This window comes from Brassica napus, chromosome C9 (genome assembly GCF_020379485.1).
Source record: "Brassica napus cultivar Da-Ae chromosome C9, Da-Ae, whole genome shotgun sequence".
Lineage (NCBI taxonomy): Eukaryota > Viridiplantae > Streptophyta > Magnoliopsida > Brassicales > Brassicaceae > Brassica > Brassica napus.
The window spans coordinates 56,565,968-56,592,180 of NC_063452.1; the positions used below are offsets into that span (position 1 = coordinate 56,565,968).

A 26,213-nucleotide genomic window follows, 5' to 3' on the forward strand; every position below is an offset into this window, starting at 1 on the left:
TTAAAAGTCGTGTGGTCTTGTCTACTCAAGTGGAATCCAAGCTTGTCTTTGTAGAGGAATGATCTATAATAGTTTTGTTTGTGGTCTGTTTTGTGAATTGCATGTCTACTCTTTTAGTTGTGAATTTTTTGTAAAATCAGTAATAATGTTTTCCAAGATGTATTAAATGTGCTAACAATGTGTTTACACATTTACAAATCAATGAAATAATAGACTTCAGTAGCATTTTTCTTATCTTTGGATCTCTCATATGCAATAATAAACTCCAATGGTCTTTTTCTCATCTTAATAAACAAGAATGTTGGTAGCTTTATATTGATACAACATTTTAAGAAGCATTTTAACCCTTCTTCCAACTCATAACAATAGTCATCATTATTGTCTATAACAATAATACTTAAGAGATGGAAACAAACAATAGTAACTAGTCAAAGCATATCATATTTTATTATAAGTTTGCGTTGAAAAACTTAGTCAAATTTAGTAAAACTAAGGGAGAGAACATATTTTGTAAATATGAGTTTTACATATCTTGAAGTTAATTATCACTTTTAAAAATACAAGTTATTCAAAAACTAACGTAGAAGACTTAAAAACTAGCGGAGAAGACGCGGACGACTTCAATCTAAGTTGTCCAGATGACTAAACTATACGCCGTCTGGTCAACGCAGAGGTTATTTTTGCAATTGACTTTGAAATCTGTTATTTCGGACGACTGAAAAATAAGTCGTCTACTATTGTTTGGCTAAAAAAAAACTCCAAAAAAGCTAGACGACTTACATTTCAGTCGTCATAGGTTAGTTTTGCATTTGACTAGATTATTTCAGAACTTTTACTTTTCTGGACGACTTACATTTCAGTCGTCTAGTGAAAATTAAAATAATAATATTTTTTTTAAAGTAGACGACTTACAGTTAAATCGTCATAGGTTAGTTTTGCAATTGAAAAAAAAAACTTCAAGATTTAATTATATACAGACGACTTATAATTCAGTCGTCCACGAGACGACTGAAATGTAAGTTGTCCAGGATTTACGAGGTTTGACCAGAATCTCGGAAAAAAATCCTGGACGACTGAATTATAAGTCGTCTGTGTATAATTAAATTTTGAAGTTTTTTTTTCTCAATTGCAAAACTAACCTATGACGACTTAACTGTAAGTCGTCTACTTTTAAAAAAATATTATTATTTTAATTTTCGCCAGACGACTGAAATGTAAGTCGTCTGGAGAAGTCAAACTTCTGAAATTATCCAGTCAAATGCAAAACTAACCTATGACGACTGAAATGTAAGTCGTCTAGGTTCTTTGGAAATTTTTTTGAAACCAAACAAAAACAGACGACTTAACTTTCAGTCGTCTCAGGTTACAGATTTCAAAGTCAATTGCAAAAATAACCTCTGCGTTGACCAGACGACTTCCAGGTAAGTTGTCTACAGCCAGACGACTTCCCAAGTATGTCGTCTGGCGAACAGATCTGGAAAAAAACTCGATGTCATACCTTAAATTGGTGAGATAAGTTCCTTAGCATACATAAGGCTTCTCCAAGCACACAGAATCACAAACGAAGGTAACCCACCCAGAATCGTTAGCTTCTATGACTCTATGAACCATAAAAAATTTAGAATCAAAATCTTGGGTTTTTTTAGCTCATTGTGGAGAGAAAGTGAGAGATATGTTGTGTTTAGTTCACAAGAATGGAAAAAGAAGAAGGGTAAATCGATTTTGGGAGCATTAAGAGCTTCAAATTGGTTGTTCATGGTGGTTGTGGTATTGATGACAATGACAATCTTGTAATTATTTGAAGATGATAAGGGTGAGAGAGTAAAAATGTCATTTTCGAAAAAAAAAGAAAAAAAAAATTGATGGCATTTTCGTAAATTATATGAACTTGTGGGGTGAATAAGGCAAAACCAATTTTCAAAAAAAAGGAGGTTAGTTTTGTGTTTGACTTTAAGTTATAGGTCAATTCAGCAAAAATCCTTTTAGTTATTTGGCAATTTTGCTTACAAAATTTATTATTGATATTTTTTTGAAAGAAATAGCTTCCATTTTGAAATCATATTTTGTTAGATTCATATGTAATGAAAAGTGCTTTAGATTCATATTATTTTTATTATTTTAAAATCTTGTATTCTTTAAGGTTTTTTTTGTTAGTTGATTTTATGTTGGTCTTTCAAAGGTTTACTTTATATATCAAATTGATTCCTTTAATAATTTTGCATTTTCACTAAATTGAATAGTAGTTTCCGTTTTATTTTGAAATAAACATTTTTTAATAATCTTGAAATTTTTAAAATAATAATTAAAATGGTAATTTGACATATTTTGGTGCTTTAAAATAATATGTGGATAATCTCAATGATTTATTGCATAAAATTACATATAGTACATATTTTTGTTGAATATTTTCAGCAGTATATAACCTAAACTTTGTAAATCATGTGTTTTAGATTTATATAGTTATAATTGTTTGAAAGTATTGCATTTTTAAATTAACTATTATATTTTTTTGTTATTTTTATGTTAATTTTCGAAACTTTATTTTATATAGTATAGATTTGTACATGATGTTTTTAACTTTGTAAGTTTAACTTATTTGATAATTATTTATATTTTATTTTGAAATAAAAAATTTCGTAATATTAACATTTTTAGAAATACCAAATTGAAAAACGATTTGGTATATTTTTGGTGCTTTAAAATAATATGTGAACATTTTCAATGATTTATAATATCAATTTATATATAGTATATGTTAGTTTGAATATTTTCAATAGTATATAACCTAAACTTTGAAAATCATGAGTTTAAATTTAGATTTATATAGTTATACTTGTTTGAAAGTCTTGTATTTTTAAATTAATTATTCTTCGTTATTTATTTTTTAATTTTTGAAAAATATTAAACATTATGTTAACTTAATATAGTATTTATATTTTTGTAAATTTTCCTTATTCGATATTGATTTATATTTTGGTATGAAATAAACATTTTTTGGTAATATTAACATTTTTAAAAATAGTAAACTTAAATTATAATTTGTCATACTACGATTGGTCGTTTAAATCCTACGTGGACGTTCTCTATGGCTTATAGCCTCAACTTATATATATTATAGACTAGATTTTTTACTCGCGCTACTCTTTTAATAATTTAATTTAATTTTGCAATATTTTTTAAGAAAAAGATGAATTTCGTAAAAAAAATTTTTATTAATATTATTAAAATATTATTTGATTTCCTATTTACATTGTTTTTATAAATTTGTTATTTTTGAACTTAGCTATTTATTTGTTTGTATTATAAAAGTAAAATTACTGTTACTAAAGTATTTATAGTTTCTTATAAGTACATAATTTTAATATCACATAGATTTCTCAGTACATATACACTACTATACTATGCTATACACTACTATGAATACTTTATTAATAATTAGTTTTATTTTTTAATAATATTAAGATAATATAATAGAAAATTGTTTTATATACATTTTTCTACGAAATTTATTTAAAGTGTGCTTTATTATTTTTCATAGTTAAGTTTTTATACAATTTTACCATTTAAATAACTAATATTTAGATATCAGTTTGTTTGTATACGTAAATGTATAAATGTATTTATAAACATGTGTATATTGTTTCTTAATAAAAAAATTAAAAGCGTCATATAGATTGTTCCATGCTTATTAACTAATACAACACTGTTATAAATATTTTATTATAATTTTATATGTATTTCTATTTGAATGACATAAAAGACTAATCCTTATGCAATATATCTAACTTTTTTGTATTTACCAAATTTTTAGAATGAATGTATTATTATATACTTATTTTATGCATATTTGTATTTAAAATACTCTTATTTAATTCTTTTAAATGCATATCTAATAGTTTTAAATGTATATTTAGGTCTAAATCATAATAAATATTTTGATGAAATTTAAATAATAGTAACTATCTGTTTGTTAGATATAAGAAAAGGAGAAAATATATATATATATATATATATATATATATATATATATAATTTATGCTTATATTAAGTAATATTTTATTTATTAAAATAAAAAATAAAAATCTAAAAAAATTAAATATATCGCCTACTCGATATAGTTACAATATAAATTAGTGGTGGGATTATGATGTTTTAGCGGTTCACAAAATGTTTTCCCCGATTGGGAAGTTACTTTTCTCGGAAAAGGGTTACCATGTACTTCGATTTATTATTATTAGTGACCTAATTTAAAAAAAAAATATTTTAGATAATAAAAAAATTTCGGTATGTTTCATAAACACATGTTTGGTTAGTTAAATGAATATTTGGATTATGACTTTTTAATAACAATTGTCTCAAAAATTATTAAAAACTAAATGTTGATGAGTAAATAACTATGTTAATTTATTTAATTGATAAAAGGCAATTCAAAAGCATATAAACAAACTGTTTAATTAACAATATGTGTATTAATTGTGGATTATTCTTACCACATTTTATTTTTAATAGAACTTTGTAAGCTTATTATAAGCCAAACTGAATTGGTCCGGTAAGAAAAAAACGAAAATTGACCAATGTTTTTAAGAACCTTTTATAATTTATTATAAAATTAGATGATTTTGTAGCCAACACCAATATAAAAATACTAAAATTTTATTTTTTACTTATTTGATTAGGTTAATTATTTTAATATTAATTATATATTTTATTTTTATTTATATACTATTTTATGTTTTGACATACTTTATGAATTTTTTAAATAAATTTTAGTGTTATGTTTTAAGATAGTTAGCATATATATCAAGTTAGTTAATTTTAGTTTATATTTTGAAATTAATTTATAGATTTACTTTAGAAATATTAAGATTTATAAAAATATTAAACAATGATACTGATTTGGAATATTTTTCGTATTTTTATTTATATATGAATATTTTTAATAGTATATAGCCCTTATCGTAATATTGGTTGTAGACATAATTTGTTTTTTCTTGTTGAACTCTTTTTATGTTAAGTTTTCAAGAATTTGGTATAAATACCAATATAATTTTTAAGATAATTAATACATTAGTCAATTTATCATTTTTTTAATTTTGTATTTATTTTTATTTTACTTTCACATACATGATTATTAGAACATTTTTTTATGTTGATTTCTTTTTTAAAATGTTATTTTTGTTCGATAAAATTTTATTTTTAATTTTCAAATATTTAGTTTAAAAATAAAGTTAATTATTTCTGGCAAAAAAAATTAAACTTATTTAATTTTATTTTGAGAGAAATAAAATATCTGAAATTTTATATTTAAAAATATCAAATTAACATTTTGAGAATACATATTATTAATAATAATTTTAGCTTCTATGTGACCACTTTAAATAACATATAGCCTCAATTTTAAAATCATATGTGCTTTAGATTCATATTTTCATAATTATTTCAAATTTTTTTATTTTTTAATATTATATTTTGTACGTAAAATTTATGTTATTCTTCCAAATATTTAGTTTATATATCAATATGATTCCTTTAATGATTTTGGCTTTTTTTTTAAATTTTACATTGATCATGAAAGAAACAATTTTTGAAAGTTCTATAAGTAATATATAAAATGGTGATTAACATATTTTTCTTGGTGGTTCAAGATAATATATGGATATTCTCAATAATTTACGGCATCAAATTATATATAGTATATGTTATTTGTGAATATTTTCAGTTATTTCTGTTGGTTTAAAGCATATAGTCCATATCATATTAAAGGTTACATACATAATTATATTTTTATTAATAATATGCGATCAATACCAATTCCTATAAGGTACGTGAACAATCTCTTATTATATTAAGTTTTCAATAATTAGCTACAAATATCAATCTAACTGTAAAGATAAGTTTTACAAATTTTAATTTATCTTTTTATAGTTTTGTGCTGATTTTTATTTATTTTTACATACGTGATTATTTATAAATATGTTTTTTTAAACTTTGTTTCTTTTTGAATATTTTTATTTTTTTTAATTTTTTGTTTAATTTCAAATATATAATTATTTTGTATATCAAGTTAATTATCTTTAATAATATTTTTATTTACTTTATCAAATTAAGATGCTGACTTTTATATTATTGTAATGATATTTTTAAATTCTATGTGAACACTTAAATAATATATATCCTCAATTTTGAAATCATATGTTATTTAGATTCATATGTAATGAAAAAGTGATTTAGATTTACATTGTATTTATTATTTGAAATCCTTATATTTTTAAGATTATTTTTGTTACTTAATTTTATGCTGATCTTCCAAACATTTATTTCTTATAATAAACTGATTATTTTAGTTATTTGGCAATTTTGCTTACAAAATTTATTATTGATATTTTTTTGAAAGAAATAGCTTCCATTTTGAAATCATATTTTGTTAGATTCATATGTAATGAAAAGTGATTTAGATTCATATTGTTTTTATTATTTTAAAATCTTGTATTCTTTAAGATTTTTTTTGTTAGTTGATTTTATGTTGGTCTTTCAAAAGTTTACTTTATATATCAAATTGATTCCTTTAATAATTTTGCATTTTCACTAAATTAAATAGTAGTTTCTTTTTTATTTTGAAATAAACATTTTTTGAAAATCTTGAAATTTTTAAAATAATAATTAAAATGGTAATTTGACATATTTTGGTGCTTTAAAATAATATGTGGATATTCTCAATGATTTATTGCATAAAATTACATATAGTACATATTTTTGTTGAATATTTTCAGCAGTATATAACCTAAATTTTGTAAATCATGTGTTTTAGATTTATATAGTTATAATTGTTTGAAAGTATTGCATTTTTAAATTAACTATTATATTTGTTTGTTATTTTTATGTTAATTTTCGAAACTTTATTTTATATAGTATAGATTTGTACATGATGTTTTTAACTTTGTAAGTTTAACTTATTTGATAATTATTTATATTTTATTTTGAAATAAAAAATTTCGTAATATTAACATTTTTAGAAATACCAAATTGAAAAACGATTTGGTATATTTTTGGTGATTTAAAATAATATGTGAACATTGTCAATGATTTATAATATCAACTTATATATAGTATATGTTAGTTTGAATATTTTCAATAGTATATAACCTAAACTTTGAAAATCATGAGTTTAAATTTAGATTTATATAGTTATACTTGTGTGAAAGTCTTGTATTTTTAAATTTATTATTATTTTCGTTATTCATTTTTTAATTTTTGAAAAATATTAAACATTATGTTAACTTAATATAGTATTTATATTTTTGTAAATTTACCTTATTCGATATTGATTTATATTTTAGTTTGAAATAAACATTTTTTTGGTAATATTAACATTTTTAAAAATAGTAAAATTAAATAATAATTTGTCATACTACGATTGGTCGTTTAAATCATACGTGGACGTTCTCGATGGCTTATAGCCTCAAATTTTATATAGTATAGATTCGAATTTGTTTTTTTTTTTTTTTTTTTAATTTTGTATCATGTACGGGGAAAATCGAAGGTTGAAGAAAATAAAATATCTTTTAAAAATCTAGGATCACTACAAAGTAGCAACAGTTAACGATATAATAACATCCACGTGTCACCTTTTCATTTCCCAACATCACTACTCTCTAAGATGATTTTCACTCGTATAACCCCTCCCGTCTGCTTCGTCGCCATCTCCCTCTCTGTTACAAAGGCGTTAAGTAGAGAAAAGTTCTCCAAACTCCCATGGAAGCTAAAACCATGGCAATGTCTCTCGCTAGTAACCGCTCGTTGATCTTCCCGACTTATCCTCGCTCTTCCTTCGTTCCTACTTCTCGTTTCTCCCGCCTCCCGCTGAAGCGTGCTTGTATAGGCGTCGATGGCTTCCGTGGATCGGCTCTGACTCGGTGGAATCCGATTGTTTCGAATCGCCGACGACTCGTCCCTGTTCGTGCAACTAACTCGGAAGTGAGGTTTCAAATTGAATCTTAAGCTCACTCGAATGGCTCTGTAGAGTCTTCTAACATCAATCGCTAATTTTTTTTATTTGACTTTGGGGGGGGGTTTATTCTCTAAAAGGGATCTCTAGGTTTAGAGAAGGTTAAGGAATACGAAGAATGGGATTCATGGACGGCCAAGTTCTCCGGCGGAGCGAATATTCCGTTTCTGATGCTGCAATTGCCGCAGATCATCCTCAATGCTCAGAATCTTATGGCGGGAAACAACACCGCACTTTCGGCTGTCCCATGGCTGGTAAAAACTCTTTGATACACAACTTATGTTGGATAGAATGTGAAAGTGAACGTTTTTGATGGAATACAGGGGATGTTGACTGGTTTGTTAGGAAACCTTTCGTTGCTTTCTTATTTCGCAAAGAAGAGAGAAAAAGAAGCTGCTATTGTGCAAACACTCGGAGTCATCTCCACTCACGTTGTCCTTTCCCAGCTCACCGTGGCTGGAGCTATGCCTTTGCCGTTTTTTGTTGCTGCTTCAGCTGTTGTTACCCTTGGTATTATATTGAACGCTTTGTTCTATTTTGGTAAGCTTAGTACGACTCTGTGGCGACTGTGGGAAGATTTTATCACTGTTGGTGGACTCTGTGTTCTACCTCAAGTGAGTTTATTTACCCCTTTACCTCAAGTTTTGGTTTTTTGCAATAGAGGCATTAGAGCAGACACATATACTGTTGTTTCGACAGTGAAATTCTGAACTTTGAAATCGCAGGTCATGTGGTCTACTTTTGTCCCTCTTGTACCAAACAGTATCTTGCCTGGGACAACTGCTTTTGTTATTGCTGTAGCCGCTGTGTTTATGGTAAGCTTTCAAGTACTTCCGCTTTATCTTTCTCCTCATAGACTGCCTACACATTCTTCAGGGTTCACTCTACTCTCTTGGATATTATTTTCGAAGCCTACTTACAAAGAAGTCATTTTTTTAAAAATCTTTTTGCTGAATTTTCGGACTTAATAAGCAAAAAAAAAAAAAACATATGGGAGTTTTCAGTTATAGAAAGGGGGGGAAATGGTGACCTCGGCACTGTAAATTGAGTTGCTAGATGTTGTTTATATAGGTCTGTGTTTGGACTCTCTGACCTATTTAGTCCCAGTTTCACAGATCTTTTACAACAACTATTAAGATATGTAGTAATCTTCCTTTTATCTTAACTTTCTTCTGGTAAGAATGCAGGCTCGAACCGGCAAACTCTCAGAGGAAGGTGTTAAATTTGTCGAGTCTTTATCTGGATGGACAGCGACACTTATGTTCATGTGGATGCCAGTTTCCCAAATGGTATAACAGCGAGTCTTACTTCTCCTGTTCCTTGAACGTTCTCCCAACTACTGGATATCTGATGTTCATCTATATTTCAGTGGACAAATTTCCTAAGTCCAGACAACATAAAAGGCTTATCGCCAATCACAATGTTGCTTTCGATGATGGGGAACGGGCTTATGCTTCCAAGAGCATTATTTATCCGTGATTTGATGTGGTAAAAGCTAAGCTTCAGTTTAACACTATTTTCACTCATAGTAACAAGCAATTTGATATCCACCTTTGCTGTGATGTAGGTTTACTGGTTCAATATGGGCAACTCTCTTTTATGGATATGGAAACATTCTGTGCTTATACCTGTAAGAATCCTCGCACACCTCTCTTGAAGCTAGAATGTTTTGTTTCACGATTACATAAGCTTATCAGTAACATCCGGGATTATCAAAATGCAGGTCTAACTGCACGAGCAAGTCATTTTTTGCAGCATCCACAATTGGTTTGATCTCATGGATAGGTTCATAACACTCAAAGAAACTATCTTACATCATCATCATCCTTTGTTTTCAACATATGTCTGAAAATACTTTGATTGTTTTGATCGTGTGTAAAAAACAGGACTTGCTTTATGGAGAGATTCAGCAGCCCATGGTCACAGCTCTCCGTTTAGATCATTGAAGGAGTTGGTGTTTGGGTCATAACTCAATAGAAGCTTAAACACCGTTGGTTTGCTTCAAGCAAGTACACAGAGGGAGGATTACTTGATTGTATCAAGGAGACCAAGCCATGTATTTTATTTATGTTATTTGTATTTGTCCCAAGCTCCTATATAAAACGCATATTTAGTGCCACTTCATTACTTAAGCTTAATCACACTAAACCATATAAATTTGTTAATTCCTCCCTACTCCTACGATATTTTATGTTATGAAGAATAAAAACTCGTGAAATCTGGTCATTCATCTTGATTATCGATTAGTTTAAAACTGAGTAATTGAGCTAAAACTATTGGGCTTTTAGAGCCCGTATAAGGCCCATGTTTCTTTCTCCTGCCCCTAAACCACACCATGACTCGCACGACTTTCCCGAAATAACCTAGAGATCCGGAAAGAACGGAGGAAAGAAGGAAAGATGGAGGAGACGAAGCCATTGGCAGGGAATCATCCCCAGCAGCAGCAGCAGCAGCAACAACAACAACAGCAGCTTCTCTACCAACATCAATTACAACAGAGACAGCAGCAGATGCTTCTCTTACAGCAGTTGCAGAAACAGCAACAACAACAAGCCGCCATGTCTAGGTTCCCCTCCAACATCGACGTCCATCTCCGCCCCCCAGGCTCAATCCAGACTCGGCCAATTGTTCCGCCTCAGCAGAACCCTAATCCCAACCCTAGCTTGGGACAGCCTACACCGAATCTCCAGCAGCAGCAGCAGGTTGTAGCGAGTCAGCAGATGCTGCAACAGCAGCAGCAACAACAACAGCAGCAGAAATTGATGCGTCCGTTGAATCACATCGAGCTTCAATTCGCTTATCAGGACGCTTGGCGTGTCTGCCACCCTGATCTCAAACGACCTTTCTCTTCTCTCGAAGACGCTTGCGAAAGGTTAGTTCTAAATTATCGAATTACTTACATTTCTTTGTAAATTTATTTCCTTTTATAGAAATCCACCAAAGAGATTCTCGCCCGTTCAATCTTTGCAATCTCTGGTGTAGTCAAAATTACTTATTGATATATGGCTGTCTGATCTGTGATATGAAAACAGTGATCTGTTAATGACTTACTTACTGACCCTTGTCGGAAAGTCTGCAACTTGTATGTTGTTAGCCTTTTAGTTAATTTCTTTACTTTTTTTTATTGATATTGTCCTTGTTAGATCCAATACTCTTTCTGAGTTTAATGTGGTGGTATCTCTGCATGGTCGTGGCATTGTTTTGTGGTTGATTTAGGATTACAAAAACTTAATGATTTTTTCCCTTTTTTTAGTATAACCACCTGATTCTCTGATACTAATAATTATTCCTTGACATTTATATTTTGTGCTAAAAAAAAGTTTGCAACTTTCAATTGGCATATTATTTTTGGGGGTTTTTATATAGATTTGTTTGCCTTGAATTTGATTGAACGTTTCTGTATTTGGGTTGTTTCTTATCATACCTCTTATGCAGGTTACTGCCTTATCATGTTGTAGCAGATTACGAAGCAGAAGAGGACGATAGAATCCTCGATTCAGACCCAACAGGCCAAGCCCTTTCCCGCTCTCAGCAGTGGGACAACAACATCGCCGCTAAAGTCGCTGAGTTCACTGCAACCTTTGAGAAACAAGCCCTAGCTTTCAACATAATCACTCGAAAGCGAGCCATGGGAGAGTTCAGATCCGAGGAGAGGCTTATGGTGGAGCAAGCTCTGCTGCAAGAAGAGAGAAAGGCGTTGCTGGAGCTTAAAGCAGAGATGGACAGAGAGAAGGCTGGCAGGGAGGCTCAGGAGGCTAAGCTGCGGATGGCCGCGTTGGCTCAGGCTGGGCAGTCGCAGTCCCACGCCGAGATAATGGCTCGTAACCCGTTGAGGGCTAACGCGGTTGGGAATCAGGGTGGGAGTATTCAGCTGAGTCACGAGATGGGAGAGCAAGGACGTGGCATGAACCCTGATGAGATGATGAATGGGTGGGGAAACAATAGTCAGAGAGAGGAGAAGGAGCCTTCGGAAGATTTCTTGAATGATGAGGAGAATGAGAACGGAGAGACTGGTGAACAGGAGAACTGGCGTGAAGCAGGGGAGTTCGATTTGAACAGCCGCTAAGTGACCAATGTGGTTGTTGTGGAAGTTATAGTTTGAACAACTAGATTCAAGATGCTACACATGGCAGGATGGTCAGGCTCAAAGTCTGCCGCTAGCTGAACCATCAGATGTTGAAGCCAAGTAAGCATTACTCGGTTTTAATGTTAATGTAGCTTTAATTAGATGTGTGTTTTAATTTTATTGAATAGTGTCCTGAGAGTTCTTCATTATACATGGAGATGGAGTGGCTTGTTATCTAATAAGCGAATCTTGTCAAAGGTGTAAGAGCTTCAGGTTCTAAAGCTTGTAGTAGGTAAGCTTATGTACTAATGTGGATTTGTTATGTATGTATGCATTGGTTTGTTTTTGTTACGGATGATTGTAATAGTAAAATGGTTACTTTTGTTCCGTTAAACCCTCAAAAACGTGTAGTATTTAAATTTCCAAAACCGCAGCACGTTTACCACTTTCCAAAACATGGAGATCGCGGTGTAGATTTCTCATCAGTGAATCATCTTCTTTGGCCAGTTTTTATGTGAGTTGTCACACCGCATAATGGACCACCAGTGCTCCCTTCTGCCCACGGTTTAATTTTATTTTTTGTGAAAAAATAAAAACCTCACTCTCTTTTAATTTGCTGTCCATGGTTTAATTTGCTATGGACAAAACCTCACTCTCTTTTAGGTCAAGATCAGCTGGCACGAAGTTAAATGATTCTAAATACATGAGTTTTGATCATGAGAATAAGCTAATGAAATATTGGCATATGATCTCCAAAATTTTATGAAAAATTATATATATTTAAGTTGCAAAAAAAAAATATATATATATATATATATATATATTTTTTTTTTTCTTAAACTTGTAAAAACAAATATTATTTTTTTGTTAAATTGTCTATAGCCCTCAAAAATCTCATGACGAATCACAATAATATTACAATTGGTTAAACTTATTATCTTTAGAGGAAATTAAATTATATACTAATTTTCATTCCACCGAACTCCAAACTTCAAGAATACAAAAGCATTGGATCGTCTTCTCGAACCCAAAAAAAAAGAAACACAATCAATCCAGTAATCGTAATTTATTCTATGCACTTTTGTTTATTCTCATAACTAAAATCAATAAACATACCTCAGAAGATTTTAAACCATTGGCTTGCAGGTTCGCAACTAATATCTCCAGTCAAACATTTGCAATGATTAGCAACAACATTGTTATCCGAATCCACGTCTAAGCATACCAACAAACCATCGTTATTCTTGAACGACAAATGCATCTTTGTGGCCGATATTCGCTTAATCTTTGTGCACTTCTTGCCGAGTTTAACGCTACTTCCAACGGATGTTTCGCCTTCTACACAAGATTTGTGACCTCCTTTGATTTCAAGTCTGTCTCCATGAGAATAACTCCACGGCTCGTCCTTTGTGCATGGACCCAACGTGAGTTCTGACTCATAGCACGGTGATTTTCTCACTAGACACAGTCCGGTTAACGGATGGAATATTTTCTTGTGATGATTGTGCTTTATACCGGGTCCTGTGACAGTTTAGTTACTTTCTCAAACTTGTATTATTACACATGCATGATGATAAGTTAGGCTAGTTTACAAGCAAAGCAAGATTGATTTACCTTTATGTGGTGGTTGAATGACGGAGAGTCTCTGGAGATAAGTATGGTTATGAACATGGTGCCAGTTCGCATCTAACATACCGTAAGCTTCAACTACACCACGTTTGCCTTCACGGAAATAATAAACTCCGGTAAGCGCCCAAACCGCCCAATCGATATCTTTCTCGGCCGCCCATGCCAGCATACAACTCATGTACCTAATGTCACAGTTGATAATAATATTTCAAGCCTTGAATCCTTGATTGTTTCAGACACCAATCTGTATAGGTTTCACTTACTAAAATGTTAAAACATTTTAAATCATGGGTTTATTTGGAAACTATATTACCCTAAGTGAATGTCAATGCAATAATAACAATTGACCCTTTTATTCTTTAATGTTTATATTTTGAAATCAATACTAAACTATATATTTTGGACTTCCCTCAAATGTGTATTCAACCAATTTGTAATATATACCTATTTCCTTCAAAATCACCACCTCTTTGATCGGTCCCGAACTCGCTCAAGAACAAAGGAAAGCCTTGATCGAGAAGGAAACCTCCAGTACGATGCTCCTTAGTGAAGATTTGGCTGCAAAAATCGTTGACATTGTGTGATTTCCATTGACCAGTACCATTGGTGAAAGCATACCAATGAAGCTCCAAAACAAGTTTTTTTTTAAAGCTAAGATTCACTGGACGATCTTTTAAGAAAGTTAGGTCAGCGTCGAAGTCAAGCCCGGAGAGTATGACCAGAACGTTAGGGTTTGATCCATGCACTGCTTCTGCTCCTCTTTGCATGTACCTACCGTGTGAAAAAGTATAATTCCAATTCCCATATTAATAATCTTGACATTAATATTAGAAAATGTGTTCTAAATTAGCAAATTATTTCTCTGCGTTGATTCTTATATCGTGTTGTTTAATCTATGAACCTAAGGTACATGCAAAAAGGAAAAAAAAACATTTCCAATTGCCATATTAATAATTCTTTTCCCATACTAATAATTTAAACATTAATAATAGAGATGTTAGAATCAATGAAATCATGTAAATTAATAAATTCTTTCTCTGCGTTGATTCTTGTTGTTTAATCTATGAACCTTGGATTCCCATATCAACCGATATATATAATATTTATACATACATATGGATATTTTTTATAGCTGGAGTTGTACTTAATTATTTTTAGGGATTTAATTATTTATAGCGAAAGGGAATAAAATCAGTGATGAATATCTAATTAACGTGCATAATTTCTTGGTGTTTAAGCTTCACATGGGCATTATGATAAAGAAAAAAAATAGAATTTATTACGTACGTGTACCAATCTTTTGCAGTATGATTGTAACCTCTAAGTTCATTCCTCAAGCTCATACCAATAACGTTATTCACGTCCATAAAGATTGTGGCCATCTTCTTAAGACCCAACATCCATAGATCTGGATTGAATTTCGGGTCGCCAAAGAACGCGTCCGGGTCATCGTTGCTGCAACACCAACCCGGTACGGTCTTATGGTTATCAAGTATCACCATCACATCGTTTCTCCCCAGACTATACACCACGGCCTAAGAAAAGTGTTGCTTGCGTAAGAAGTTATAACATATAGTTAAAACAAGAATCTGGAGTCTTATAAAAACTGTTTTTCATATGAATTATCACATGATTAATTGTGTATACTTGCCTGGAATACATTGATAAGAGGAGTATTGACAATGGATGGATTGTGAGTGTAAATCCCTTGAAGCTCATGATCCAATCCATATCTCTCAAATGATTGTTTAACGGTAACATTAAAGGCTAGAGTGTCATTAATCATTAGCTCAAGTGGCCAAGTGAGCCTAACACAATTGAAACCCATTTCTTTTATTTTCTTTGATATTGAATCCATTGGCTGGCTGCTCAGCCCCTCGGCCACTACTGGCTTAAGGTGTGAAGGCCAGTTCACACAAGCTAGCTTCACACGGTGGCCACTCTTGTTGACTATCCATCGTGACTTCGTGGAGAGTGGATAATCTGTTGCTAGGGTTAGAGATATTGATGACAAGAGCAAGGACAAAAGGATAGTTAAGGGAAAGATTTTTTTTGCCATATCTATTACTGATTTTGTTTGAGGAAAACTATCTAGTATATATATAGAATGAAATCAAAGGTTTTGTCATAATATTAGGGGAGTTGTTGAGTTATTTTATAGATAATTGACTGTTATATATCAGGGTTTTAGTTTGATGATAGGCTTCAACGTTTTCTTCTTTTTTAGATTATTGCGGAACACTGTGGATAAATATCTTCTTACCACACATTTTGGATAATTGTTTATGTTAAAACATTCGGATTGTATATCTATTCTAAGATAAGATGATAAATCAGTGGATCATCGCGAACCTTCATCAAATGTAATAACTATGAATAGTTTTCTATTTGTCTTTATGAAATTGATTCGAAATTTATTTTTTTGCTAAATTTTTATTCGAAGTTGAGGAATCTAAATGTTATAACCAATTGAATTATATACGGTAATTATAGATTAACATCTTATTTTTCATTATACAAGCGATCAAATTTCAACAATTATATAAAAAAAGTCTTTTTCGTTTCAAGAACTCGTGATTTGCATGTTGATGATGTATCAGGCCCGGCTCATGTTTTTTACAGACCCTGTGCAATTTTTTTTTTTATTTTTACAAGACCAATAAAAATAATTGGTAAACAGGGCTCTTAAATCTGTAAGAAAAAAACCCTAAATTCTTGCTAAAAATTTTGTTGTATTTTAATGGATTTAAAAATCCGAACTAAATCTAGTGTTATTGGTTCTATGATTTTTAAATCTGTATTAAAATCATGTGTTATTGGTTTAATGATTCATAAATTCTGTATCAAATCAAGTGTTATTCAATCGTACGGATTTACTAATATATTTGATTTTATAATAGATTTGAATGGATTTTTAGTTAAAAATACAAAAACTCAAATCCGAGGAAAAATTTCTGGATTTGCATATTTTAACTGGATTTATAAATACTATATAGATTTCTAAATCAATCAAAATATATAAACCAATAATATCTTCACCCCTGTGCATAAGCACCTTGTGCACATGGCAAGGGCCGGCACTGGATGTATGTCATCGTATAGTATAAACTGCAGTTTTGAATAAAATAAAAACTTGAAAGTAACCTAATGTTGTGGATCGTAAGCTATGTCTGCCGCCACATGTCGACTGTGAGGGTGGTCACGTTGTTCACAAACTCAAATAATCTGAGCTGTACTTCCTTTGGAAACCGTGATCTATTATCAATTTACTGAAAATACTAAAATATTGTTAGATAAATAATAAAATTACATACTTATGTCATCTATATTAATTATCATGATGTGGTATTGAGTTCCATTAGTATTTCACTTCTATTCGAACAAAATAATTGGAAACTAACAAGGCAAACTAGTCCGGAAATCACAAACTTGCTCAATTTCTTCAGCTGTGGACTAATCAGCATATTTCAATTTCGAGTACTGTTTATTGAGATAATAATTAAATAAATATCTCGCTGTGCACTAATTTTAATATTTTTGGAAACTCTAAATTCAACATCTAGTAGGAAGTAAAAATAGTTTAATAGACAATGACAGTCCATTGGACCATTAAACAAAAAGATAATCATAAGAATAGAGCATCGAGCGACGAATTTTTTGTAACTTGGATCAGAAATTCAAAAAGCATAAAGAGATGATGATAATAATAGTTATATTATAAAAATATATATCTCGGAATTATGAAAGAAATAAGAAGAGAAAACACATGGCTAAGTATAATGGCCTTATCTCTTTACTTGCACACTCTCCAGGTCCCTCACTGCCCCTTATTGGACCTCTCTCTCTTCCTCTCTCGTGTTTAAATTCTTCTCCTCTGATTCTCCTTTGTTTCCACACTTTTGTCTACTAATTCTAACACCAATAATTTCACTCCCATACCATAACCACACATCAACCGACCAAAGCAAAAAAAAAAAAAAAAACCATTCTTGATTATGAAGAGAAGCCATCAAGAAACTTCTGTAGAAGAAGCTCATTCAATGGGTAAGAAGCTAGAAGACGATAATAACATGGACGAGTTTCTATCTGCTTTAGGGTACAAGGTTCGATCTTCCGACATGGCGGATGTTGCACAGAAGCTTGAGCAGCTTGAAGTGGTTCTTTCCAACGATGATGTTCTTGGCTCTAATGCATTAAACGACACCGTTCATTACAATCCATCTGATCTCTCCAGCTGGGCCGAGACCATGCTCTCGGAGCTTAACTACTACCCGCCTTCTCTGGATCTTGACCCGACCCGGATGTGCAATCTAACACCATTCTCAGATGACAACGAGTGTTCCAGCACCAACAGCGAAAACAACAGCAAGAGGATCAGACTCGGTCCCTGGTGTGACTCAAGCGAGTCAACTCGACCCGTGGTAATGCTCGGCGTTGACTCGCAGGAGACCGGTGTCAGACTCGTCCAGGCGCTGGTGGCGTGCGCCGAGGCGGTCCAGCAGGAGAATCTGATCCTCGCCGACGCTCTCGTGAAACGCGTGGGATCACTCGCGGCTTCTCAGGCGGGAGCGATGGGGAAAGTCGCCACCTACTTCGCCGAAGCGCTCGCTCGTCGGATCTACCGGATCCGCCCTTCCTCCCCCGCCGTTGATCCTTCTTTCGAAGAGATTCTCCAGATGCACTTCTACGAGTCCTGCCCTTACCTGAAGTTCGCGCATTTCACGGCCAACCAGGCGATTCTAGAGGCAGTCGCGACGGCGCGTGGCGTACACGTAATCGATCTCGGGATAAACCAAGGGATGCAGTGGCCGGCGTTAATGCAAGCTATGGCTCTCCGTCCCGGAGGATCTCCGTCGTTCCGTCTCACCGGCGTTGGAGGTCCGTCGGAGGGAGATGGGATTCAGCAGTTAGGTTGGAAGCTAGCTCAGCTGGCTCAAGCCATCGGCGTTGAATTCGAATTCAAAGGTCTTACCGTTGAGAGTTTAACCGATCTCGAACCGGAAATGTTCGAGACCAGACCGGAATCGGAGACTCTGGTGGTTAATTCGGTTTTCGAGCTCCATCCGCTTTTAGCTCGACCCGGTTCGATCGAAAAGCTGTTAGCGACGGTTAAGGCGGTTAAACCGAGCATTGTAACGGTGGTGGAACAAGAAGCGAACCACAACGGCGTCGTTTTCTTGGAACGGTTTAACGAGGCGCTTCACTATTACTCTAGCTTGTTTGATTCGCTAGAGGACGGAGTTATAATACCGAGTCAAGACCGAGTAATGTCGGAGGTTTACTTAGGGAGGCAGATCCTGAACGTGGTGGCTGCTGAAGGAACCGATCGGATCGAGCGGCACGAGACGCTGGATCAGTGGCGGAAGCGGTTGGGATCCGCCGGGTTTGACCCGGTTAGTCTCGGATCAGACGCGTTTAAGCAAGCGAGTTTGTTGCTGGCGCTATCCGGCGGCGGAGATGGGTATAGGGTCGACGAGAATGACGGAAGTCTAATGCTTGCGTGGCAGACGAAACCGCTTATTGCTGCTTCGGCGTGGAAAGTCAGCGACGTCACGGCGGAGCGGCGGCGGTAGAAGATTACGACATACGTCAGGAAAAAAAAACGTTTTTCTTAAAATATAAGGAAATAAAATTGCAATTTGTAACCTTTATTTTCTTGTTTTACTGTGACTTACCCCACTAGTTTCGTTCGATGACTATTTCGCCCATAATTTTCTCCCGCATTTTCCGTACTTTTTAATACCATTGGGCCCAGTTGTCGTCGAGATTCGAGAACGAGGAAAATGTGATGTGTGTATGTAAGCACGAGCTAGTGTTTTTCTTCAATAATAAAATGAAGAATTGACGTTATTTAATGGGATATTGCACCTCCTCAAAGATGTGGTAACGCATGCAAAGGACTTTGGAGCGACTCGGTTATTTAATAGAGGCTACAAACGTTTAGGGGAGATGAAGTAGCTAATCTCTCTTGAGTCTTGAGTTTACTGAAAAGCCGGAGTCCAGCCTCTACTTTTCGGTTTTGATGTCTGAATTGTCAGCTTTTGATCAGATGGGGTGAACCGTTTTTTTGCTTAGAAATGTGTAAAATAGAAACTACAAACATATCTTGAATTTGTCCCCTACAAAACAATATCTTCAATTACTGGAGCAAAAAAAAAAACAGTTAATAGACGGTGGCTTATTATTTCTTTTTTTTGTTAAATATATGTTCATAAAAAGATTTATTATTAATGCATGCCACTAATTTTTAATCATGTTTACTTGTCAGAGGATCACTAGGTCGGACTCACCAGGAGAACTAACTCGTTCTTGAACCAGGCACCCGAATCATCTATCAGTGCTTTTTTTCCATGGATCAATATCTTAAACTCTTAACATGAACACCAAAATGATGGTTTATTAATTATTATGTAAATTTAACAACAAGTAAAAGACAGATAGAATAATATATGTTTTACTTGGAAGGGTCACTAGAGACGCACGTTCTTGCAAGTGCCTCAAGCTCTTCTCCATGTCATGTGTTATAATGTGTGAGGCTGATATTCTGATCTTGGATTCGCTTGAAGTACCTCGACTTTGAGTTAAATTAAAGAAATCGGAGCTTCCGTACTGGGTTCGATTTCCCTTTGCCACCCGTAGACGTCTTAAATGGTAAGAAAATCTGGATTGGTGATTAGTCCTTGGGCCTAGAAAGCATTTGGGTTCACACCAAAAACATCAAAAAAAAAATTAAAGAAACTTCGAAGAAGAAAAAGAAACATTTTAGCATTCACCTCACATCGCAATGATCACATTGAATTTGTAGGATATAAAATAAATTCACTTACAAAAAGGAGTAAGAGTAACAATTTTTTTTTTGACAATGCTTAGAACCAAATATCTCATATTGAAAAGGTATGAGACATTCTCAAACAAAAGACAATGACAAGTACTATTTTAGAAAAATTTGGCAACATCCTTCGTAGCTCCACGATTGGCACTTGCAAAATCGGTGATTTTTTTTATTTTACTGAATGTTAAAATTAATTCAAAATAAAAAAGACTGTTTTTTACATCAAATGTTACATATAGTTGAAAGAAATTTCCAAGTAACTCAATTTTTCATCTCTTAAACTGCTATCTAGAATTCATCTCTTAAGCTTCCTTCTACCCATGTCTAGTACTAAATCAGAAAGCCACCCCTCTTTCTAAAGCTTTTTCTCCTTTCCTCTGCAGTATACTGAACTTGTTTCTCATATTTTTATCAATCCGTTTTACCAAGAGAGTGGCTGGACTTGAAATCTCACCATGCCTTCTCATGTTTCTCTCAGACAGTGTGGACTGTCGACTGAAAAATATATCTTATAATGAAGATCTGAAATTTACTCCAGTTTGATTTTCTCGTCATTAACCTTAGTTTCCTTCCCAGTCAGCTGTGTACTGATCTTCCATTACATCTCATAAGTGCCTCTCAAATTTGTTTTGTATAAGAACAATCAAAGAACACGTGATGCAAAGTCTCCAGCGGTTCCTGACAACACACACATGATGCATCTCCTCATCCTATCCTCTGTTGAGACTTGAGAGCCTTCCATGCATTGCTATCCAAGTAATAAAATCGATGAATTCTTGATACGATATGTTTCCATCACCATCAGTATCAATTTCAGTCATCATACGATTCACGTCATCATGAGTCACTGAACCAAGTTTCTTGAGAGCTTCTTCGAGTTCAGCTGCTGAGATTTTACCATCAGCGTTAGCATCAAATATTTCTTGAAATATGGTCGTGCTCGGCTTTCTCTGACGCATCAGCCATAATGTGTTTGTATCTTTATGATGTTCAAGTTTCTTCGTTTTTCTTTTGTCGAGGAATAAATTATTATCAAATTATATAAACACTTATCTGACAAAAAAAGTTTTGAGGTATGCTTTTAGTTAGGAACTTCTGGAGGAATAACACTAAACAAAACAATTGAAAGCAAACAGTCCGAATTTAAACTAACTTTACCAGAAACTAGGTGGTTTGCCTGCAAATTCGTATAAATATTGCATAAAAATATATATTGTGTATACAATGTCAGAAATTTTTAATAATAATTAAAAACATTAAAAAATATATTTAACTTCGAATAGTTTGAAAATCTAAAATCTCAATATTGTTTTAGTAGCATGAAATTTAGTGATAATTCAATAATATTTATGATTTTGATCAAATGATTAATAAACACATAATCAGTGAATAAAAAATATTTTTTAAATCTCTTTATAATCATTGTATTGTCTTATCTATTACCTTATTTAATCTTTGATAGTTTGTTTCCACATCCCCATATTTCTTGTTTTGTTTGAATGCATATGCATTTTTTAACCATGAATTATGAGAATCTCATGTATGTCACTGATATTTTGAACGTTTTGGTACATGAGTAAAAATGTAGAGAATCCATCTTCAAATAAAATAGATTGTATAATAGAATTAGAAAGAAAAAAATATGCAGATCTAAATATCTACTAATCAATAACAATGAATTTTACTAAGAATTTAAGAATCCGCTAACCAATAACAAAGGATTCTGAAAATTTAAAAAATATTTAGAAATCCGCCTCGCAATAAACTCCCTTAATTTTGTTGCAGATTAATTTTCAATCGTAAAGTTTCCATAAATTTGATGGAAAATAACCGATGAATATTTAGTAACAATAAATGCTTGCCAAATTATATATATAATTATCACATTAACTTGTCCGACACATATTATGCATCTTCTTCGACATCTTTTTGTTTTTCTCGTTATCATTTTGTTATTTTTATTAAATTTTTGCTATTGTTTTCCTAATTTTTGCCGATATTTATTTCTCTCTATAAATAATAATACAAATCATACAATCAATGAACCAAAAACCCATAGTAGAATTCTTTTCAATCATAACATTATTTTCTTCACTATATTATTTGACGTAAATGAAAAAATGGTTTTAAAATTAATGTTCTCACATGCTCCGTTAAATATATAATTCATCTAATTTTCAAAGCATAATTATTTATAAAGTATATATGGACATTATAAAAAATTAATTATTATTATATATACGACTATATTTTTCTCTAAATCAGGACACAACTTAATATAATTTAAAATATTACATTAAGCTATTAATTTTAAATGTATAGATTCACCCATTCTACTCTGCTAATGTAGCTGTTTTCCGGTACCAGATAAAAGAGGGTATCGTAGTTATCACCGTTTTGGTGTTTCATTAGCTTCGACAGAAACTGATAAAGAAATCGGACTGTTGCTCGAGCATCTTTCTACTCTTTCAGCCAAACTTTGAATAGCTAAAGAAGCTGAGGAAAACAATGTAACTCTAATTTAATCATTAAGCAAAATAATCACCGACATAGAAGTGTTATTAAGATATAAATAATTTATAATCAAATATTAATAAAAACAAATTTGCTTTTTTTTAGTGGATCTCCTCTATAAATTATTTATATCTTAATTTTTAACTTTTATAGTAAAAAACATTATATCTAGATGATAACACAATATATATAAGGATTAACTTATTTGAAAAAATATTGATCTAATATAACATAAAATTCGTTTTAAAATATATAATAAATTATATATAAAAATTCATTAAAGCAACAATGACTTCAACCGCTTTAATTTTTACCGTGAGAGTCTGAATGCGAAAAATCACTTCGCATAGATAATATGTGTGACGTAGTCTTTCTTAAAAAATATATATTCAAGTTGCTAGTTAGGGTTTTACAATACTCAGGATTAACAAATAGTTTGTACAAAAACCAAATTAAATCTTAAATGATCAGTTTATATCTTCAGTCTATTCAGATTTTTTTTCTCTATCTATATTATACCAGTGTTTCAAAAGAAGAAAAAACTATATTATACCAGAAACTGATAAATTGAAGTTTTAAAAGTATTTAACATTATATGCAAAAAGCTTTCAACTTTAGACAGTGTGTTAAATGCCAAGTACTCGAGAGAAGAAAAGTTAGCTCAGAGTGGCCTCCTATGGGGTTGCCTTTGGAGCAGTAGAGGGCATGCTCCTCGTCCTTATATTGCTAAAGGAAGATGAAACGTCGAGGGGAATATTATGGGTCCTGCATGGAGGAGACGATTCATTAGGTACACGTGCGCCATCTCTTTGCATGGAAAGAATGACATGCAAAGAGATGGCGGTGGCTCTAGAAACAGTGTAAGTGCTCTATTAAAACATTTCCGGACCGGCTCCAGTGCTGGTATTATTCTAAGAAAATTATGATTCTCAAATATGTAGATAAGAAAATGATAATAGGTTACATGGATATACATATATATGCTTTGTTTTTAGGTATAACATATTACTAAATCTTTTTTTTGTCAACTGAAATTTATTAATGGGTCAAAGTCCTAAATGGACAAAGCCCAACAAACTATAAAACATAAAAGTCTAAGAAAAAAAACCAACACTTTACAACCGTAAGTCCAAAGAGGAAAACCGTAGAAGAAATGCAAGATGGCAACACCACCACGTGTTCGATCTCCCGGCGATCAATGAAAACGCGTCAGGCCGAGGGGCAGCTTGCTTCCTCAGGAGAAAACGAGGTGATACGAGAGAATCTGCCGTCAACAGCGGCCGATGATGAAGTATCGCTCACACAGAGCCATCTTTTCAACGAACCTAGTCGCATACCGAATCAACACTTCAAAACTGGAATCAATGATCTTCAATCCAACCTACAGCTTCTGATTTTCCTTCATTAATCAGACATCTTTAAAGATGAAAATAAATCTGAAGATGAATCAACCCTAATCAAGAGAAAAGGGATCGATCAGAGGCGAGAGAGGAGAGACGGTTGAGCGATGAAGCTGTGAAAAACACTGATTAAAGAAATTGGGAGAACTCTGACGAAGAAAAGTCAGAAGAGTGACGCAGAGACGAAAGGAGAACGCTGGAAACAGAGTCGGCAAACCACCAAGAAAAGATGCGTCTCCGGAAACAGAGACCCGGTCGGAGAATCTAAAACCGGTTGAAAGATACCAAAAACAAACCGGCGAAAAAGAAAAGCTTCATTTCATCTATATCTCCATGAAAGATGTCAGTGAGGGAACAGAGAAGAGAGAGAAGTTTTTCAGTTAGCAATCTTCATATAACTAAACCTATTGTGTTCTGATAATAAGTTATTAACAATACCATACGAAGATTACTCAGCATAAACTTGAAAGAGAAAAATCTTAGTCGTCTCACGTGGACAGTCGATATGATATATGATAATATAAGTCGGGGAAACGAATAAAAAGCGTAACGTAAGAGAGTTTCATAGCTCAGTTCCAAGAGTTTCAAGCCACATGTTTAGTCACCTTTGTGCTTGACACGACACGTGTCTATAATCTCGACACCTCTTTAAATTTTTCAAAATTGAGATAATAAATAATGAGCAGCCGACCTAAAATTATAATATCTGCTATATAATTCAAAATTATAACAAACAGACCCTACGTGGAAAGAAAAGAAATAAATTAATCATACAATATCATTCGTCTATATAAAGATATCCTCCTCTAGTTTTACTCTTTCAACAAATCACAATCATTCTCCCACTCTTTCTTTGAATCTGCAAAAATAAGTAAAGTAATGGCGTTTCCTTCGTGTGTTCAGTGCGGGACGAGACAAAACCCGTGTAGGTGCAAAGTGGTGGGACCGACGCTAGGGTTCGTGGCTTTTCTGGTGACCGGAGTTATCGAATGGCCAGTTGGTGCGGTGGTTTATATCTTTAAACATAGCAAGGGTCGGCGTATAATGGGTCATCCAGCCACTGTGGTTTATCCTAAAGTCTCAAGATCTATTCCCATTTAACTTTGTCTTCGTCATTATACTACTACTATGTATGTCTAATGTCTTTGGTTGTTAACTAATGTTTTTCCTCCTTTTTAATTTGTAATAAAAGTTCCTAATCCAAGTCTGGATTAGTTTCTGATATGTATAACCCAACTAAAGATTTACGTTTATGTTTGTATTTGTATACACACGTACGTGAAAGCAAATAAAATATTGCCACATCATTACAAGAAATTTTAGTATAAATTTTATATGATAAGGACAAGTGTCGCTACATCACAGAACATTAATTCTTTAATCAAAGCCCATTGCCACATCATTACAAGAAATTGTATAAAAAGAATTGAGATAGCGCGGGCGGGAGAATCAGTTACTGTTGTAATCAATATTAAAGCCCAAACGAGTTCGAAGCTGACGGATTTTTGTTTGTAGATCACAAAGTCGCTTCCTTTCGAGTCCACTTACCTCTCCTCGAAACTGTGTATTTCTTCAGCACTTACAAGGTTTCATTACGCGCTCTCGGACTCTCCTCGTGTCTTCAGATGTAATAGCAGACAAGATGTTCGTGGAAATGCCGCAGAGAGAACTTATATTTGTTCACGGCTCTTTTGAAGTTTCGAATTTTTTTTTTTTGTGTTGGAGAGTGATAATGAAACTGTGGTAGGAAGCTACATAAAGTGTCAT

At 32.8% G+C, this 26,213-nt stretch overlaps 5 protein-coding genes across 5 annotated transcripts; 4 read left to right on the forward strand and 1 right to left on the reverse strand.

Moving 5' to 3' along the window:
- The first annotated feature begins 7,655 nt into the window (after positions 1–7,655).
- LOC106426192 (maltose excess protein 1, chloroplastic) lies at positions 7,656–10,170 on the forward strand. The gene is made up of 9 exons (XM_013866904.3): positions 7,656–7,974; positions 8,086–8,259; positions 8,329–8,619; positions 8,731–8,820; positions 9,193–9,294; positions 9,375–9,493; positions 9,573–9,635; positions 9,729–9,790; positions 9,892–10,170. The coding sequence occupies exons 1-9, from the start codon at positions 7,753–7,755 to the stop codon at positions 9,972–9,974; spliced, it is 1,206 nt and encodes a 401-aa protein (XP_013722358.1). The 5' UTR covers positions 7,656–7,752; the 3' UTR covers positions 9,975–10,170.
- A 118-nt stretch (positions 10,171–10,288) lies between these two features.
- Positions 10,289–12,458, forward strand: LOC106426201 (putative uncharacterized protein DDB_G0271606). Its single transcript, XM_013866915.3, has 2 exons — positions 10,289–10,877; positions 11,441–12,458. Exons 1-2 carry the CDS (start codon positions 10,405–10,407, stop codon positions 12,069–12,071), a joined length of 1,104 nt encoding a protein of 367 aa, XP_013722369.1. The 5' UTR covers positions 10,289–10,404; the 3' UTR covers positions 12,072–12,458.
- Positions 12,459–13,084: 626 nt separating this feature from the next.
- On the reverse strand, positions 13,085–16,050 carry LOC106426180 (glycosyl hydrolase 5 family protein-like). The gene is made up of 5 exons (XM_013866888.3): positions 15,352–16,050; positions 14,988–15,235; positions 14,145–14,471; positions 13,686–13,882; positions 13,085–13,592 (listed from the first exon to the last, which is right to left on the reverse strand). Exons 1-5 carry the CDS (start codon positions 15,757–15,759, stop codon positions 13,189–13,191), a joined length of 1,584 nt encoding a protein of 527 aa, XP_013722342.1. The 5' UTR covers positions 15,760–16,050; the 3' UTR covers positions 13,085–13,188.
- A 1,432-nt stretch (positions 16,051–17,482) lies between these two features.
- On the forward strand, positions 17,483–19,550 carry LOC106426199 (DELLA protein RGL3). Its single transcript, XM_013866914.3, has one exon. It carries the CDS (start codon positions 17,696–17,698, stop codon positions 19,271–19,273), a length of 1,578 nt encoding a protein of 525 aa, XP_013722368.1. The 5' UTR covers positions 17,483–17,695; the 3' UTR covers positions 19,274–19,550.
- Positions 19,551–25,241: 5,691 nt separating this feature from the next.
- On the forward strand, positions 25,242–25,753 carry LOC106426165. Its single transcript, XM_013866877.3, has one exon. The coding sequence runs from the start codon at positions 25,326–25,328 to the stop codon at positions 25,545–25,547; it is 222 nt and encodes a 73-aa protein (XP_013722331.1). The 5' UTR covers positions 25,242–25,325; the 3' UTR covers positions 25,548–25,753.
- The last annotated feature ends 460 nt before the right edge of the window (positions 25,754–26,213 follow it).

Coding starts and splice junctions, on each gene's coding strand:
- LOC106426201 (XM_013866915.3), top strand. CDS start 10,405: ATGGAGGAGACGAAGCCATTGGCAGGGAATCATCCCCAGCAGCAGCAG. Junction 10,878..11,440: donor CTCGAAGACGCTTGCGAAAG/GTTAGTTCTAAA, acceptor CCTCTTATGCAG/GTTACTGCCTTATCATGTTG.
- LOC106426199 (XM_013866914.3), top strand. CDS start 17,696: ATGAAGAGAAGCCATCAAGAAACTTCTGTAGAAGAAGCTCATTCAATG.
- LOC106426180 (XM_013866888.3), bottom strand. CDS start 15,759: ATGGCAAAAAAAATCTTTCCCTTAACTATCCTTTTGTCCTTGCTCTTG. Junction 15,236..15,351: donor CTCTTATCAATGTATTCCAG/GCAAGTATACAC, acceptor CACTTTTCTTAG/GCCGTGGTGTATAGTCTGGG. Junction 13,883..14,144: donor GGTGATTTTGAAGGAAATAG/GTATATATTACA, acceptor CTGTGACATTAG/GTACATGAGTTGTATGCTGG.
- LOC106426165 (XM_013866877.3), top strand. CDS start 25,326: ATGGCGTTTCCTTCGTGTGTTCAGTGCGGGACGAGACAAAACCCGTGT.
- LOC106426192 (XM_013866904.3), top strand. CDS start 7,753: ATGGAAGCTAAAACCATGGCAATGTCTCTCGCTAGTAACCGCTCGTTG. Junction 8,260..8,328: donor TTTCGGCTGTCCCATGGCTG/GTAAAAACTCTT, acceptor GATGGAATACAG/GGGATGTTGACTGGTTTGTT. Junction 8,620..8,730: donor GACTCTGTGTTCTACCTCAA/GTGAGTTTATTT, acceptor TTGAAATCGCAG/GTCATGTGGTCTACTTTTGT.